This window comes from Lissotriton helveticus, chromosome 1_1 (assembly GCF_964261635.1).
Source record: "Lissotriton helveticus chromosome 1_1, aLisHel1.1, whole genome shotgun sequence".
Classification (NCBI taxonomy): Eukaryota; Metazoa; Chordata; class Amphibia; order Caudata; family Salamandridae; genus Lissotriton; species Lissotriton helveticus.
The window spans coordinates 1082417455-1082435928 of record NC_136057.1 but is presented as its reverse complement, the minus strand read 5'-3'; the positions used below and the strand labels follow the sequence as shown (position 1 = coordinate 1082435928).

The following is an 18474-nucleotide window of genomic DNA, read 5'->3' as shown; positions in this document are numbered from 1 at the left end:
TGTGCATGTCACAGGCCCTTCCATGTAATCCTTTACATGCACACCAATGCAATACTCGAGACCTCACCCTTTATTGAACAGATACAGTTACAAGTGTTGTTTACCATTTTACAGATGAGATTACATATCACATTCCCCTTACCATTACAGTCACTCACTCATACAACAACAGTTTATATGACAGTTTTTTAAAATTGAAAATAAGGTTAATCAAATATTTGCATACTATACCGCCCCTAATCTTAACTGAAGCAGCCTGTCATATTTCTTATTGAATACGAACAAGAACTGAGATGCATAACATATGTTTCATTACCTACTTAGTGTTAAAGACCGTACTTATTCTGATATGTTTCATACAACTCAAATTCCATTTTACTAACAGATTCCAGCAACCGAAGATAACCTTTTAGAAGTGAAAGGCTTAAAAGCTAATGAAAAATATGTGTTCGCAGTTGCTGCATATTCGGCGGATGGAAATCTTATAGGCGATGCTGTTGGGAGGTCAACAAAACCAATTCTTGCATATCCCCCTCTGTCAACACTTGTTAGCTTGGCTTACTTGGTTCAGGTAAAGAAAATTTTAAAACTTAAGTCAATTATTAATTCCCTATAGTTTGCCATCAATGCCATTTATAAATTGCGGAAACAGTATGCATTGTAAGTGTTGTATGTTTTGTATTTCTTCAATACAAATGTGAACTGCATTATATAATTTCTAATAATGTAAAAAATGTTTACCAACGTAAATTAGTACTATGATTTTTTTAAAATCAAAATGTATTTAAATTGTTATTGAGCATGAATGGGCGAGCATAAATAGATTGTTCCTAGTGAAGCTACATAAATGATAGCCACAAGGGTGAATAAAGTCTTGGATTATCGCCAAAGGCCATATAGTCAAGAACCACTGTAAACACCCTTTGATTGACATCAATTAACAATAACGTAAATGAGGCAATTCAATAAATAACCTTCTTATTTGGATGGGAAACTACTTGTTCTTTTCATCCTTGCAACTACATCTGCAATATAAAGACAAATTGTAATGGCACAAGGAGAAATACATTTTTTAGTCCTCCCTTTATTGACTCGGGTAAAAGACTGTCCTAAATTTCACCTGCACCCAGGTATCCAATCAAATTATTTCTTCAATGAATTTAAATAAATACTGTTCTCCATTGAGCATGTTTAGCCTGCTATTTCTGTGCACTGGATCATATGCTACATAATAGTTTAAAAAATATGTATAGATTTGAAGTAGCTTCCTATTCATTGGACATCATTTGGTTTACTGCAACACTACTATTGCAGTCCAATAACTCTTCCATAAACCAGTGCAATGAAATAGTGTCAATTATTAATCTTGGCCCAGATAAAAGCTGCTCCAGGTGCATTTTGGAAAATGGTTTGCCTTGTGAATTGAGCAGAGATACCAATCTGTAATTGTTAGGATCATTTATACACTTATTTCCTGACTGGTTGTAGTAACCTGTCTTTCAAAAGCAAAGCAATGCTTCCATTTAAATAGATAGATCACATCATAGGGCAACTGCCCAGTCATCTTGAAGAGCTTTAGAACCTCAAGCTTTCTTTATTAGAGCTAAGCGCATGTAGTTTTAGCATCTAGGACTAACAGCCTGATTCATCATTCTCCCGTTTTGCGAGCCCCTAATAGCGATTCATAACGAATCTCTATTAAGGACTTGCAAAACGGGATTCATGTAGGAATTGCAATAAATATTGCGATTCCTACATGTTCCTTATTTGCGATTAGCTAATTGCTAATCGCTAATAAGGAATAACTCCCCATGCATTCCTATGGGCCTACAGGCCCATAGGAATGAATGGGGAGTTATTCCTTATTTGCGATTAGCAATTAGCTAATCGCAAATAAGGATGCGATTTCAAGGGTGCAGGGGTGTCCAAAGGACACCCTGTAGCACCCCTGAAATGTAATCTACATTGGTGTTGCGCACACACATGTCCAAAGGACATGTGTGTGTGTAACATGCAACTTAGAAAAATGCATTTAAATGCTTTTTTCTAAGTTTTTGCTATTTACCGAGAGGTCTGACCTCTCGGTAAATAGCGGCCCACAATTGCATTTTCGCAATTTTAAAATGCTTCATGAATTGCATTTAAGGAATCTCAAATAGAGATTCCTTAAATTCAATTCTTCGCAAATGTGCGAATTCTTAAATAGCGAATTTTGCATTTGGGATGATGAATCCCAAATGCAAAAATTGCACTCGCAAAAGGCAAAATTCTGAGAATCTTGCCCTTTGCGAGTGCAATTTAGCTTGATGAATCAGGCGGTTAGTGTTCTACTGTTAATATTATTAACTCTTTAATCTCAGCAGCCTCAGAGACTACCCTCAAATAGACGACAGTACTGATTTCTTAATTTTTTTTAGTACTTGGTTTTATCCACACAGACAGAACAGTAATAGCAAGCTAGACATTTTATTAGCTGTCTATCGAGTTGCAGTTTACAGTTTTTAACCTTTGAGGAAACCTGCGGATGAACTATGGGTTATCTGTTAAATTATCGACACGAACTATCATTTTAATTCTATTTGGCACTAATGCACTTTGACAGACTTCATTGTAAGAAGTATTTTTTTAATGTGAATCTTGTTCCAGGAGTGTCAAATGAGATTTAAATTGAGAATCGAATCATTAGCCTTGGAGACAAGCTTGATGTGCTTTATCTACAATGAAAAACCAAATTGACGTTCCCAAGCCCAGTTTCTATTTCCAGAGCTTGAACTTACTAAGACCAGAACTTCCTTGTGTCATTGTCTACTATGTATAATTACGCACAATTTCTTTCAAATTGCTAATTTCATTGCTCCATGGCAGGAACAGAAACCTGTTGTATCACTTAGAATTGCAAGCAAGAATATTGTGTATACCTTTCAATAGTAAGGAACCTTTTGGAGGACAGGTTGATGAGGCACTCCACACCATCAGAACACAGAAACAACCTGGGGCCTTTTTTAGACTCTCGCAGATAAACTGTCACTTTACTTCATGGGGGCAGAGGCCATGGCCTCGACCCTTCTGGAAGAGGTCTGCCCAACCTATTTAGATATCCTTAGTGAGTCTCTGTGCTATGAAAGGGGCTGCTGAACTTCCAAACTCTAAATTTGTCTTTAATGTCCTTATAAGTAGACTCTCATGTAGGAAACGACTCTATAACACATGGGGTAATGGTTTATCTTAACATTTCACTTTAACATTTTCATTATTAACAATCCTACAGGGAGTATTGCTCCTCACAACTTAAGCAGCCACACCATCATCTAAAACCTTCTGGAAAACCTCAGAAGATCCATCCAAAAGAAGAGAGGTTCCTCTTACTTTAGAAGACGCAATGAGGCGAGTTAACTCTGTCGATGCATTCAGTCTTTCACAAATGATACATGTTGATGGAGTAATCAACCATTATTGATGAGCATGGTAATAAATTACAAGCTGACGGGTGTTGCAGACATACCTATCTGGATACCCAGGGGTCCTCTCAATTGTCTCCAAAAAAAAGAAAATGTCACCAGAATCTGCACAACTACCAGGGGATGTCCTCCGAAGAGCCATTTGGGGTGTGATTAAAAAATTACCCAATGCTGGAAGGGGAAAAGGATTTAATTTGTGAGTTCTCCTTGTGAAGATAAAATCAGGCAAATTGAGACCAATTCTAAACCTTAGGAACCTTAACAACTTCTTATGAGAGTAAAGTTTCAATGTAGCCCCAATTCAGCTTGACTCCAGACGCTGAATATTGGGAATTGTCCAACAACCATAGATCTTTAAGATGAAGGTACCTATTTCCATATTCCCATGCACCCAAAGCATAGGAGGGATCTACAATTTATGGTCAAGAATCAACATTACCAATGTATGGTACTCCAATCTGACTTAAAATCACACATTTTCTCAAAGTGCACAGTCTTAGTTCTTGCTCATTGTTAATGTTTAGGGAACCACATATATCATTCTCCAATGATTCGCTCACCCATTATTAAAGAACTACAGCAGCCTCATGAAAAAACCCTCGAGTTTTGGAAGAACTGGGTCTCATCCTGAACATCATCCCTTACACCAATACATCCAATGTATTCTTTTTCTTTTTTTATTAATCTTTTTATTAACATTGCTCATGTGCACATTCATCATACAGCTGTGATCAAAAGGCGTAAAGGATATCAATATTACATGGTACAAACACAGGCAAGCTTGACAGAACAAGAACTGGATGACACTTAATCCCCCTCCCCCTCCCCACCCGCTCGGACTTGGTACCTCCGCCAAGGCTCCCCATACCTTCTTCCACTTCTTTATGCATCCCCTGGACTTATATATCGTTTCCTCAGCTCTCTGACAGCAGTCCAGGTCTCGCAGCCATTGGTCCCATTGCGGGGGTGCATGCGTCCCCCAGCAACTGGCGATGTTGTGTTTCGCCACTCCTGCTGCCATGGCAAGACAACTCTCATTATTTCTGGACCAGTCCGTGAGCCCTTTAATCATAAGTAAGAGCCACCTAGGCTCCACCGGGACCGGCGACCCCACTACTTTTGCCATTGTGCGTGCCACTTTAGTCCAGAAGGGTACTATGTTCGGGCATTCCCAGAGAATATGGTAGAATGTCCTCTCTTCCTGACAACCCCTCACACACAGAGGGGACAGGGTTTTGCCCCATGAGAACAGGTGCGTACGCGGGTAATACACCAGATGCAAAATCTTTAATTGAACAAGGCGGAACCTGCTCTGAATTGCCACTTCACAGGGACTCTGCAGGGCCTCCTGCCAATCCTCTTCCTCTAACTCTCCAATATCTCTCTCCCATCTCTCCCGAAGAGACACCAGCGGGTCAGGCATGTTATTTATGAGCTTTCGGTAGATGGTGAACGTGGGCTTTTCGGGAATGGGATCGAGGAGGAGCCTGTCTTCCATGGGAGAGTATTCTGGGATCGAGGTGCCCAAGTGTATATGAGAGTGCAGGGCATGTATGAGGCGCAGGTAGTGATAGTGTTGGGAGTCGTGTAGCTGGAATTCTCATTGGAGGTAGTCAAAGGTATTCGATCCCAATTAACTTCCATCCCTTAAAGCCTGTTAGCCTCCTCACCTCCGCTAGCTGGTCTCCAAACCATAGAGGGGTCCTGCCTGTCAAGGTGCCTGTCCACCCCAGGAATTTATTGGCCTCCCGCGAGCATTGGAGCCTGACCCCCGTGTGCGAGGGCCGCTCCCCGCTTAGCCTTCGCAAGTAAAGAAACGGCTCGTAGCTCCCACCCGGCATCACATATCTATCAATTTGGTATGCTGGCTCCGAGCCTGGCGTGTAGACCCAATCGTTGATCACTTGTAGCTGGGGGCCCAGTAGTATAAGTGGACGTCCGTGAGGGCAAGCCCCCCCATCGTATACTCCTCGAACGGGCTTACGCATCGCTATCCTCGTGTTCCCGCCCTCCCATAGTAGTGTTCGCACGGCTTGAGGTATCTGCCTAAACACCCCGCCCGGAACCGGGTACGGTGTATTTTGTAGGATGTATAGGAGACGCAGCAATGCGAACATCTTAAATAGCGCGGCCCGTCCCATCAGAGTGAGAGGCATGGCCCGCCAGTGGGTTACATCCGACGCCAGCCGCGCCAGGTGAGGCTCTAGATTTTGGGTGAAGAACTCCGCCCTGTCCCTGGTGACATACACCCCCAGGTATTTGAAACCGTCAACCACTATCGAGGCCGAGAAACTCCTCTGGATCCTTGGGGGGGGACCCGAGAGGGGATAGATGAGGGATTTGGCCCAGTTGATCTTATAGCCAGAGTAGCTGCTGAATAATTCGAAGAAGTGTAGCGCCTGCACTATTGAGTGGTAAGGTCTGGCCTTGTAGAGGACAATGTCGTCGGCGTATAACGATATACGCACCTCCCACTCGTCATTAAGTGCCAGTCCCCAAAAAGACCTGTCCCTCCGAATCCAATGCACCAGAGGCTCAAGGGCCAGGGCAAAGAGGAGAGGGGATAGGGGGACCCCTGTCTGGCGCCCCTGCGCAGGGAAATTGCACGGGACATCGCCCCATTCACTCTCACCCTTGCTACCAGCTGTTCATACAACAGGCGTACCCAGCTGCAGAAAACCGGACCGAAGCCCAGCCACTGAAGGACCTGGAATAAGTATGGCCACTCAATGCTATCAAAGGCCATTGAGGCGTCCAGCGCCATCAATGCCATTTGGCTGCTGCCCACATCCTCAGTCATGTAAAGGACCCCGTATAACTGTCTCAAATTGTGCCGAGTGCTCCTACGAGGCATGAAACCCGATTGGTCAACGTGGATCAGGTCTGGGAGAACCGCAAGCAATCTCGTCGGCAAGGCTTTGGCCAACACCTTGGCCTCCATATTGAGCAGCGATATAGGTCGGTACGACGAACACTGGTTAGCTGGCTTCCCAGGCTTATGAATGACCACGATAATTGCTTCTCGCTGATCCGGCGGGAGCATCCCCACATCCTGAGCCTTCGAGGAACATTCGCCGCAGGGGTTCGATGAACACACTGGCCTGCCTCTTGTATATTTCCACTGGGAGCCCATTGGGAGCCTGCGCTTTCCCAGCCTGAAGGGAGTTAAGGGCCTTGCCCAGTTCTTCCCCCATTAGATCAGCTTCCAGACGGTCAGACTGCTACGGAGCCAGTGTGAGCAACGCAAAGTCCCGAAGGAACAACTAGCAGTCCTGCTCCGTCCTGGTGCACACCGGAGTATAGACTGTCTCGTAGTATGTCGCAAAAGCCTCCGCTATGCCAACGCCCGTAGACACCAGGGACCCCTACTTGTCCCTCACCCCCGCCATCCAGGATCTCTCCCTATCCCGGCGTTCGAGCCACGCCAGTAATTTCATGCACTTGTCACCCGCGTCGTATATCCGTTGCTGCGTGGCTTGGGAGTAGGCTCGGGCCTCACCCTCCGCCAGTGACCGAAGCTCCTTGTGCTTGAGTGCAAGCTTATGGCAATGCTCCGGCGAGCGAGTTCCACTGGTCCGCCGCTCCAGCATCTCAACTTCCCTCTCCAACTGCCGAATCTGTAGCGAGTCTTAATTTTTTTGGGCTCCAATTAGCTATCGGGCCTGACCTCTCAGGACAGTTTTGTAAGCTTCCCACAAGGTTAGGTGGGAGTCGACTGAGCCCTCGAAGTATAGCTGGGAGCCCTCTCGTGGTTTGTCAGTTATAGAGTCGTCTCTGAGGCGGCAAGAATCGATCTTAGGGAAGACTGCCCTGACAGTTTCCGCCCGCTTGGGGACTACGTGCACCGGAGAGTGATCAGCTATTCCCCGGCCCATGATACAAGGTGCCGCAAAGTCCCCCATTTGGTCTTCCCTTGTGAAAATGTGGTCCAATCTGGAATAGGTCCCATGTCTAGCGGAGTAGAACTTGTACTGCCTCTGGGAGGGGTAGTGTGTGCGCCATATGTCGCTAAGACCCATTGCTGTAACAAAGCCCCGTAGGCCCATTTCCCCCTGTCATCCAATGTATTCTTGTGGGCTCAGATCACAACAACATAGGGCTTCATTGCACCTTCTTTTTTAAAATGTAGCAATATGAAAAATTCACAGTGAACAAAGCAAAATTAAAAGCATGAAGTGAAGATTTGATCAGTTATGAAGTGCATGCCATCAGTGAGGTAGGGAAGACATCAGAGGGATAGAAGAAGCATGGTAGTTATGGATTACATGACATTGTTGTCCTCAATGTACGTCAGTAGGATGAGGAGTAAAACAAGGTATGGAACAAGGCTGTACCAAGGAAATGGCATGTATGTGGTCATTAGTATCTACCCCTCTGTCATTACTTATAGATGTTTTGAGGAGTAGTCTTGGTCATATTTCCCCAAAATCTGTTTGAAGCAACGTTGTTTATTCATATGATACTGTTTTTCTTAATGGAGTTCTAAAATTTACAGCTGGTTAGTTTTATGTTCAGATGATGGGTTGCTCACCATTGGTGTGCAATTAGTGTGCAATTTGTAATCATTCCTATAGTACAGTCTAATGTAAGAAATCATGCTACTGTACATGAGTCACTCCCATCATGATCCTCCATCTTGTGAGTTGCAGCCTACCTGTGCCCCCAGATTGCAGTGAGCAGAGTCCAGGAAGTGGTAAGGGGACAGACTAGTGCTGTCTCTTCCCATGAGAAAAAGTTGTTTAAAAAACGATTTTCACTTTCTGTGTTTACTGTCTATGCCTGTGGTTGTTACAGTTAAAAATTGTAGTTTTAGCCTGCCTGTAATTGCATATTTTATCACCTGTGTTGTGTTTTAAATTTGCTTCTGTGCGCTGTTTAAACTGTGTTTTACTAGGGCCTGTGCACTTCGTTTTTTGGCCAGCAGGGGGAGTAAAGTTTTGTTCAAACAGTATTGTTAGATTTCAAGTTAGTGAGGCCCTTACCTGCTGAAGTCCAAAGTGTGGATTGAGCCTCTCTGTCTCCTAGGATTTTCTGAACAGGAGCAGCAGCTTCCAACTCCCTGGCCAGCAAACCTTGTCTGAGGTCGCTGGGACCTTATATGGTCTGCTAGGTGATTGGTGGTTGTATCTGGTGTTTCTATTGGATAAGGGTTAATGTCCTCATTGGTTGGGTATTTGAGGGTTCTGATTGGTTTCTGGGTCTGTGATTCAATCATTGTAGGGTTGGGACTAGGGCTAGGGTTAGGATTTCTATTGGAAGTAAGGACTAGGGCTTCCTATGTTATTGGTTGTTGGGATTAGGGTGGGACTAGGACTAGGGTTAGACCTTTAATTGGAAGTAACTATTAGGGCTCCTGGTGTGATTGGTTGCTGGACTAGGTGTGGGACTTAGAGTAGGGTTAGGCTTTCTATTGGAAGTAGGGACTAGGGCTACCTGTGCCATTGGTTGCATGGACTTGTTTTGGGACTACTGGTAGGGCTAGGGCCTTTATTGGACGTAGAGATCAGGGATTTTGAACTGATTGAGTGTTTGGACTAGGGCTAAGATTGGCTGTAAGGTCCTGGTCTCCTATTGGTTCCTAGATTTTAGGGCTAGTGTTGTGATTGGATAGTTAGGGCTTGGGTTCCCATTGGCTGAAGGGGTCACCTGATTACCAGGGCTATAAAAAAGGCCAGGCGTAGGGCGTCTCAGCCCGGGCGTCGAGACGAAGGGCAGAGAGGACTAGGGCAGATGCCTGCTTGAGCCTGTTAAGGGCAGAGAGGACAAGGGCAGTTGCCTGTTTGAGCCTGTTAAGGGCAGAGAGGACAAGGGCAGTTGCCTGTTTGAGCCTGTTCGAGACTGGTCGGGCCAGAAATGCTGCCCTTTTTCTCATTTAGCAATAGCCAGTCCACAACATCCACATCCACAAACAGAGAAACACACTCACACCAAATGTACATCACGCACAACACTATGCGCAGATTAATGTACCAGCCTGCACTACACACCCAACCAAACCACATCTACACACCCTACTATCCCAACTACCACACATATCCACCATCACTTACAAACAGTACACAACTCTATCCTATACCACTAACCAATACACTCATCACTAACACACCAATCAACACCATACATAACTACATCCCAATCAGACACACTCTACCTGCTGTAATTACACCTAACAGACCTTCCATCAGTTGTCCACCAAACACCCTCCTCTCCCTTCTACCAGAATAACACTAACACACAACACACACACTGCACACCACCACACTTTGTAACTCTTGCAACACATATACTTTCAATGTAATTATGGATCTACATATTTAGCACTTCTAATTTAGCATTTCCAATGCACTACCCTATTTCTCAGCCTATACTTCGCTCAATATATCTTCTGACACAACCTTCTGACTCATCTCAGACTTCTTCTACTACTCCTTCCAATGCACTACCCTATCTCTCATCCTATACATCTATCAATATATCCTCTACATCCACTCTCACATTTATCCCAAACCCCATACCACTACTATGATTGCCAAAATAACCCTTTCTAGACTCTCTCCTACTCTACCCCTCCTTGTATCATCTGACACCTCTTTTACTATATCAATCCCCTAAAACAAACCTTTCTAAACTCTTTCCTCTGAGTCCTCCCCTCCACAACTCCTTTTACTCATCCAAAAGCCTCCTCCTATTGCTAAGACTTTAAAAAAAAACACAAAAAAAACAACGTTCACTCTTTTATCCCTCCACTATCCTTTTCACTTGTAATTAACAGACTAACATGTTCACTTCTCAAATTCCATATTAAACTATACTTTCAACAGTAATCCTTTATGGGTTCCGGAGTGGCGTGCTACTCACCACAAAAGCAATTCAACACCCATCAGGGGTAACAAGTGCTCTATGAATGCAAATCTTTCTTCCCCTTTTATCCCTCCGCTATCCTTCTCACTCCAAGTAACTGACTAATATCCACCACTGAAATTACTTCATATTTCACCATATTAATTCACCACTAATCCTTTGTAGGCTTCCTGAATAGCGTGCGTCAATAAGCGGTATATAAATACAAACCTTTGTCCTCCTCTATCCTTCTGCTACCATTCCAAATCCAAATAACTGACTAACCTATCCACCACTTAAAATGTACATGCATGTTTCACTATACTAATTCAACATTAATCCTCTATGGGTCCCGGAGTAGCTACTCGCCGAAAAAGCGCTTCGACGCCTCGTCAGGGGTAGTAAGCGCCATATAAATGCAATTACAATACAATACAATCAATATTCGATTGAATGTGATATGATTTCCAACATGAACTGCACTTTTATTTCCCAGATTATGTTTAATGCTAGACAGGTGACGACGGTATTTACCTGGTCAGCAACAATTATCCAACATCTTGAACATTGCCTGGCTGAGCCAGAGTTTTGTTGCCACTTGAGAATTTGGCAAGGGTGTTTTAAAAATCAAATACTAGTTTATGTTGGCGGAGTCTATGTTAAGAAAATCAGATAATTGAAAAACCTTGTTATATGACTTGAAGAAGAAATCTGGAGTAATTGACAAACTTAGCCTATTCTACCACTTTCCGTCCCACTTTGCAAGCTGATCTTCGGTGTTACTAAAGCATGATTGGTAATATCCAGGGTTGTGGGGTTTGATCGAGCAGATCGCGGTTGTTTCTAGTTGGATTTTGACTGCATTTTTGGGGAGGAATCACAGATTTGTAAATATTTTAAAACCTATTGATGTGGGATCTCAAACTCCTGGCACTGGGCGTGACTCACAAACTTCATTATATAGTATGTAAAGAAGTAATTTCTCTAGATGTATCAATGTTCCATTTTGCGAATCTTAAATAGCGATTTTTAGCAAATCGCTATTTAGAATTCGCAAAATGGAATGTATGTAAAAAATCGCTTTTTTTTAGCGATTCCTTATTATTCTTTGTTTTTTATTTGCGAATTCGCATTTTGCGAATTCGCAAATAAGGAATAATTTCCCATGCATTCCTATGGGCGAATTCGCAATTTGCTAATCGCAATTTGATGTAAATAATTTGCCTTTATATTATACATTAAAATATTTTAATATTTAAAACAAAATAATGAACTTTAGTAAATTTACCTATACTATCCCATAGGTCGATCTTTGCCACTGTGGAGGAACTCTCCAACAACATGTACAAAGTTACTAGTAGTAACTTTACATTTGTAAATATATGTTGTAGGAGACTCCACCCCCTGGTTTAAGGTGATGGAGTAATTCTACACTCACAAATAGTGAGCCGCAAAAACGTGTAGAGTTACACCTTGGCATAGTCGTAAGTTTACGCGTGAGTAAATATGTTCATTGATATTTACCTTGGATAATAGGGCCCTTAGGATCTGGAATTATTTAAGAACAGCTTCATTATACAGTTTGTTAAGCAACTGAAGATCTGAACTTAACCAAGACAAATTCCTACCTATTTTGAAGATCTGGGGCTATTAAGGGTTATTCCAATTATATAAATGGTAGTGAAAGGGCAATATTGTGTGTTGTTAATTCAGATCATGCCATGCATTGCATAGAACTACGAGTCCATTGAATTTGACATGCTTGGTGAAATCATGAGTGAATATATCTAAAGAAAAAGAATTGGGAAGAGGGACAGCTAAAGTATATATTCATAAAGGAAAGCTTATATGGGCTTTCATGTTGTATTAATTTGGCTAGATGTTGGCTTGGAATGCCCAGTAATGTACCTGAAAATTGGGGAGCACCCATCTTGCTTTTCCTACTGGTAATTGTAGATAGTACAGTGTATGCTGTGGTTTTCTATGCATCCATGTAAAATATGAGATGCCTGTATTAACCCTCTGAAAGAACAAGCATTGGCAAAGCCTAAAGTAAAAAAAAACTGCTATGACACAGTCAATGGTAACAGCGTTGTGGCGCTTTTCTAAAACTTGAATCCATGTTGGCTGTAAAACATGTTAAAAAACGATATATAATATTTGGCCTTCAGGGTCGCTGGCTAGCGCTTGTCACATCTGTGCACTGAGTATTAAATCACACCAAGGCTGGCGTGCATGCGTTTCAAATTAAAAGCTGCAGAAAACAGCAGTCCATGTCTAATTGTGAAAGGGCACCCAGTACAGACACTGCTGACATAATTGTATGAATAGGAGGGCCGGCGGGGTGTTGACGGGAGGGAGGGATTTTGTTTCACATCATGAGATTTCGCAAGCACAGAGCAAGATCTTTGCAGGCAAAACCTAAATAAAAAAGTGGTCTTTCTTGTTGCTTTTCTGCCAGGTCTTTTCTCTGGCTTAACATGTACAAGCTGGGCCCATGCTAGTGTGCATGCCTTTAAAGGGTCACAGGATCATCTGCCTACAGCAGTTTGTTTTCTGACATTATTTGATCGAAGCCAGCTAATAACGTTTGTTAAACGTGATTGCTGATTGCAGCAAAATCATCTCAGAAACAATGAGGTCGGCAAGAGTCGAGACATGTAGAAAAGCTGCTTTAACTGGGAAGAATCACAAAAGAATTCACATAAAGGTTTGGGTGGGTATCTTGAATGTTGGAAAGTGGATCGATCGCATTACACCTAGGGCTGTGCAAACTGTCCTTGGCTGTCGCGTAGCGGCCCTCTAGTGCTGTTTTGGTAACACGCCTTTTGTCGATTTAGTTTAATCTCATGAGTTTCTGAACATCGAAGCACCTTCATTTCCAAGGTCTCCTAGATGAGCGTTGTATGCTTACTAGAAAATGTATTTACCAGAATAACTATCTGGATGCAGAATACCTGTGAACAAGGAAAGCGAGTTGAGACTAAATTGGTTTTTGACAACACTAAAAGGGCAGCAGTATCAGTCGCCAATACCCTTAATAAACAATCACAGATGTATTGAACAAGGGTGGTAGCAACAGGCCTCTAACTACTAACCTAATAACTTATTTCCTGTGGGAATTCTAGTATGTGTTCTGAAATGTGAGCCAAAAACTGATCACCCATTGTGTGATCGAATTTTGCCTAGATTTGCACAATCGCCAACTTGTGATGTATTTACTATGGGTACTGTATTGATCCCCCTATTTCTGACCCTTGTCTGGTTAATAATTAACTAGCAGCCATTCAACTGCACAGAAACCCGTTATCTGATTAGCCAAACAACGGCACAGAAGCCCGTTATCTGATTAGGTCATAGCGCATGCCATCTCATTAGGCAAGCACTATTCCTCCAGCCCCCTAATAGGCATACGGTGTTCTCAAAACAAATCAAACCTACCACGACCTGGGAAATCCCCACAGCCATTGTTTTGATTTAACCGAGAACTTCAGTAAAGAATGTGCGAACGACCAGTTCGTATGACATCCTTATTGACGTATTTATGTCCATCCTTACGTCAATCTCGGCACCTTTCAGGTATAAATAATACCGACATTGCCTTAAGCAAACACACGAGGTGGTGACAAGATTGGAGCAGCGAGACTTGCCGAGGAGCCCAGCTGACAGCGAAGCCCACAGACGCTGCCCCTCCTTTCTGACGCGCTGAGAGAGAGACGCTGCCTTTTCTCCTGCCGAGAAATCCAGCTCCGGCGCTTCCAAGCCGCCCTCGCAGGCAGCTGGAATATCAAGACCTGAGATAGAGATACCAACCCTCCAGCCTTCTAAATCCCAGGTACTGAACTGAATAACCCTTTGTAGAGAATTCTTGAAGCAGACCCTTGGCAAAACAAACTTAACTTAAACTGCTACTTATCTACTCCCGCCCACGTATTAGGCTTAGGTCAGGTACATTGGGGTAGGCGTAGTTAGAAGCACCAGTTGAGTACGATTAGTCAATGTATATATGTATGTATCTATTTTATCCATTTTAAGTATCATATGGCTAAGAAACCATATCAATGCTTTTACAGTATTATTTTATAATTCTGTTATTACTGTATGCACTTTACTTAACTATAAGTATTGCAATAATAGCGATTCATTTCTCTTGTATGAGAAAAGAGACTGATCAATAAATAACATCTTTTTATTGAACACGCCCGTCTCTTCCTTTTCTCTACAATCTGGTGAAACTAAGAATGCACTGAACTGACTGAGTAAAATAAGTTGTCTTTTGTTTTCACACGACTCTAGAGATACACTCTTGATTAGGGGAGAGCAAAGTTGTCATGTTCTATGGTTGTCAGAAACTAAATCCCTTCTTGTCTATCCAGGGAGGTTAAACTCCTCCTTGTCTATTCGAGAAAGTTTCTAGTGAACTCTGAGCTAGCTGGCAAACATTAAACTTTAAGTCTAATATCGACAATAGAAGACCTAGTTAACCTCTGTCCTACGTCTATACTATTGAAGATATTATTCCAATGCGCAGAGCCTATTGGGATAATAGGAACTACACTACATGGCGCCCAACTGTTTGGATAGGCGATAAATCTAACGTAAGACATTAGAGTAACTCAGTCGTGCTTTTTCACACAGACCCCTTTTTTCCCATAATACTCCAAAGACGTCTGGAGTGGGTGAAAGGTCATATCCGCCAAACTTAGTAGGAGGAGACTCCTATGTACGGTTCTTGGTTTATTCAACGTTGAAGGATACACTGTTCCAAAATATTGTGCATCTAATCTTTGTTTCCATAGAAACCTGATGTGCAAATAAACAAAATCTTCTTGACAGTAGAATGTCAGAAAATGAAGAAGAAAGGGAGACAGCTAGACTAGCAGCTCAACTCCTAGCGGATGACACAAGTCTCCTACAGCAAGACTCGGAGGCAATACTCATCCCGGTCAACATAAGGAAATCTATAACTTTAAAACTTATAGAAAATGGGCTGACACCGAGAGGTGGTACAGTCATATTCGTAATTGAGGCACACGAATATCGGCAGACAGAGGTATTCTATTCATGGATAAACTTTCCAGCAGCAAACGCTGTAACAAAGGACTTCCACTATTACAAAATAGAGGAACCTCCTAATGAGTACACTCCTTTCGAGGAGGTGGAAATACCACTCAAATACCAAGAGCACCTGCTCTGGTTTAATGGCGCCCTAAAACATAATAATCACATCCCAGGCTCGGTCCACTAGGTAGACCAGGAGCAACGTGGCCGGTCCTATCCGGATACACACCACATCCAGACATTGAAGAAATGTCTGCACCAGAACTTTTAGCACAGCTAAAACAATTAATTAAAATACATAGACAATTAGTCCAATATGTAATGCGGACTTCAACAGTCCAACCAGCTATTAAAATTCCACAGCTGATCCCTCACCAGGGGAACACAAATAAAATTACACCACAGAACATACAGTCCTGTCTAGGTAAAGTACCCGCAAAACGGGAACAAATTCCATTCTGGTTAGCACAAAAAATCACTCAAATAGAGGCGGTATTTCCAGATACCACCCCGGTTGAGAAACACAGGATTCTGACTATCTGTCTTCCAATGGGAATCGCACCACATGTGGAGGACTGTGACACTTGGGGTACAGTCTTTGCTTCCATTTACACAAAAACACATGGTGTTCCATCCATGTCAGTAATACCAGATGTGCTAAAACAAATTCAAGATGAATACGGTCCAGAACCTGCCTTAACTCTTGGTATGAAATTACTAAAAGACTTCAAGCAGGTCTCGGCAATATTATTAGCAAATATAAAGGGAGAAGCAGCAAAAGTGGCGATCCGCCAGAGGTTGAAAGAGACAGATATAGCAGACCAACCATTTGAAATTGCCAGAATCATAGAAAAATCCTATGAAGAACTAGGAAGAGATAGTTTGGGTGGAAAACCGGTGAAGCCCCAACTTATTGAAAAACCTGAAAAAGTATTTATTAAAAAATAATCTAAACACTCAAAAAAAGAACTGGGATGGAAATAAACAATCCACTCCTAAAGAAAAAAGATTCCAGTCCAGAGGAAGGTCTCCTTGGTGGAGAGAAAGATCTCCGGACCAAGGACACAAGTCTCCCCAGAGGGAGCCCTCTGAGAAAAAATACAACCTTAGAAATAGGGATAATCTGAAGAAACCTGATAGATATCAAGATATTGATACACGTCCCTCTCAATCTTTTCAGACTTCCTCGCAGAAATCGGAAAGAAGAGGACGGTCAGAACACAGGGAAGAGCACGTCAAGTCCAAAGACAAGGAACCTGCTCATCAAAATAAAAAATTAAAGTTTTCAAAAAAGAAGGTAGCCAGTATTAAAGTAATCAACCATGCCGAGAATACTGAGGACACAGCTGAAAAACGGAGAATGGGCTCAGACAATGCTAGACAGCGCAGCAGAAGTGAGCATAGATCGCAAGATCCTTATGAATCATCTGGAGACAGTGGACACGAATGAATACATTCAGGTGGAAACTGCAGATACCAGAGTTAGCAAACCTCATAAAATATATGAAATAACATTGCGTATAGAAGGGGATAAGACTAGGAAAATAAGGGGTCTCTTTTGGGATAATCTCTCCAAAGGCTATGACATCCTTCTAGCTGAAAGAGACTGGCCACCAGAATTTGTCAGGGAGTGCCCTCATGGCGAAGAAATAATTATGCCTGCCTTCTCAAATCATATTCCAATTCATAAAAAATATACACTTGCAAGAAAGTGGGCAGTAGCCCAAGCTCCTGCATTATATAAAAACCATGTGGGATGGGATGAGGACTCTCCTCCTCACAAAATCCAGTTAAAATCACAACCTACTGCTCAGAGGCAGTACCCAATTAAGCAATAAGCAAAAAAACGGGTAAAAGAGATCCTAGATCAACTTGAATACCAGGGGGTGATTGAAACTTGCACCTCACAAATGAATAATCCTTTGTTTCCTGTCTCCAAACGAGACAATTCATATCGTCTTGTTTTGGACTACAGACACCTTAACTCATGTTGCAAAACCTTTGCAGTACAAAACTCGCATAGTGCTGCACTAATGAATAACATAGTGCGCAAAAAATACAAAACAACATTAGACATCTCTAATGGATTCTTCTGTCAAAATATAGCACCAGAGAGCAGATATTTGACCGCGTTCTCAATAAATGGCGCGCAAACAAATTTCTGTCGTTTGCCCCAGGGGTTTAAAAACAGCCCAGGATTATTCTCAGCAAGAGTAACAGAGTTACTACAAATATATGATGATGAGGCATTATCTTATGTTGATGACATCTATCTAACAGATGATGACTTGGATACTCACTTGAAGAGAGTGAACACCATAATACTTGGGTTCGCAGCAGAGGGTTACAAATTCAACTTTAAAAAGTCAAGAATTGCCCATCTAACTGTCCTGTTTTTAGGATATGAACTATCAAGTAAAGGCAAAAGCCTGGCTGACAATTTCCTAGAGAAATGTGCTGTAATCCAAGCACCTAGAACACTAAAAAACTTACAATCAATTCTAGGTTTCCTAAATTTCGGAAGAACTTACATTATAAATTATGCAGAGAGAGTTAAACCTCTCTATGATCTTATAAAACCAGATTTTAAAAGAATCAATTGGACTCAAAAACACACAGAAATTTTGAGATCTTTACAAACAGATATGTTAGTTAAAACAAAATTACAAACACGTGACAACACACGCAACCTTGTGATTCGAGTCATCCCAGGAAGATGCGGATTCACATACCTGACCTCTAATGAGGGAGAGAAGGTACCAATAGCATACAAATCACACTTGTACACAAAAGCTGAAATGAAATTTAGCCCAACGGAAAAATTCTAACTGCGGTACAGACTGCTGTAGCAAAAGAACGAGCCCTAGCACAAGGTAAAGGAATAATCATCGTGACACCGATACCCGCCCTGGAGGCGGTAACAAAGGCAAGCATTCCGAATGCTAAAGCACTCCATCCGAGATGGATACAATGGGCTAATTCTCTTGCTGCAACAGACGTGGCATACGAATTTGATCCCAACTTAAAAACACAAGAGTTTCTCCAATATGAATTTGAATGTCCTCCGCCGACCGAAATTCTGCCTCTAGAACATTACGGCTGTATAATGTATACA

The 18474-nt window shown here is 42.3% G+C and overlaps 1 protein-coding gene across 5 annotated transcripts in view; it reads left to right on the top strand.

Annotated features, from left to right (window-relative positions):
• Positions 1-18474, top strand: part of CFAP54 (cilia and flagella associated protein 54) — a 2603731-nt gene that overhangs the window by 731397 nt on the left and 1853860 nt on the right. For all 5 annotated transcript variants that reach the window (XR_013608312.1, XR_013608313.1, XM_078677994.1 and 2 more), the window contains exon 23: positions 386-571. Coding sequence is in view for 3 of the 5 variants with exons in the window: in XM_078677994.1 (XP_078534120.1) it covers positions 386-571 (186 nt within the window). In the remaining 2 variants the exon portion in view is untranslated. The remainder of the gene's footprint in view (positions 1-385; positions 572-18474) is intronic.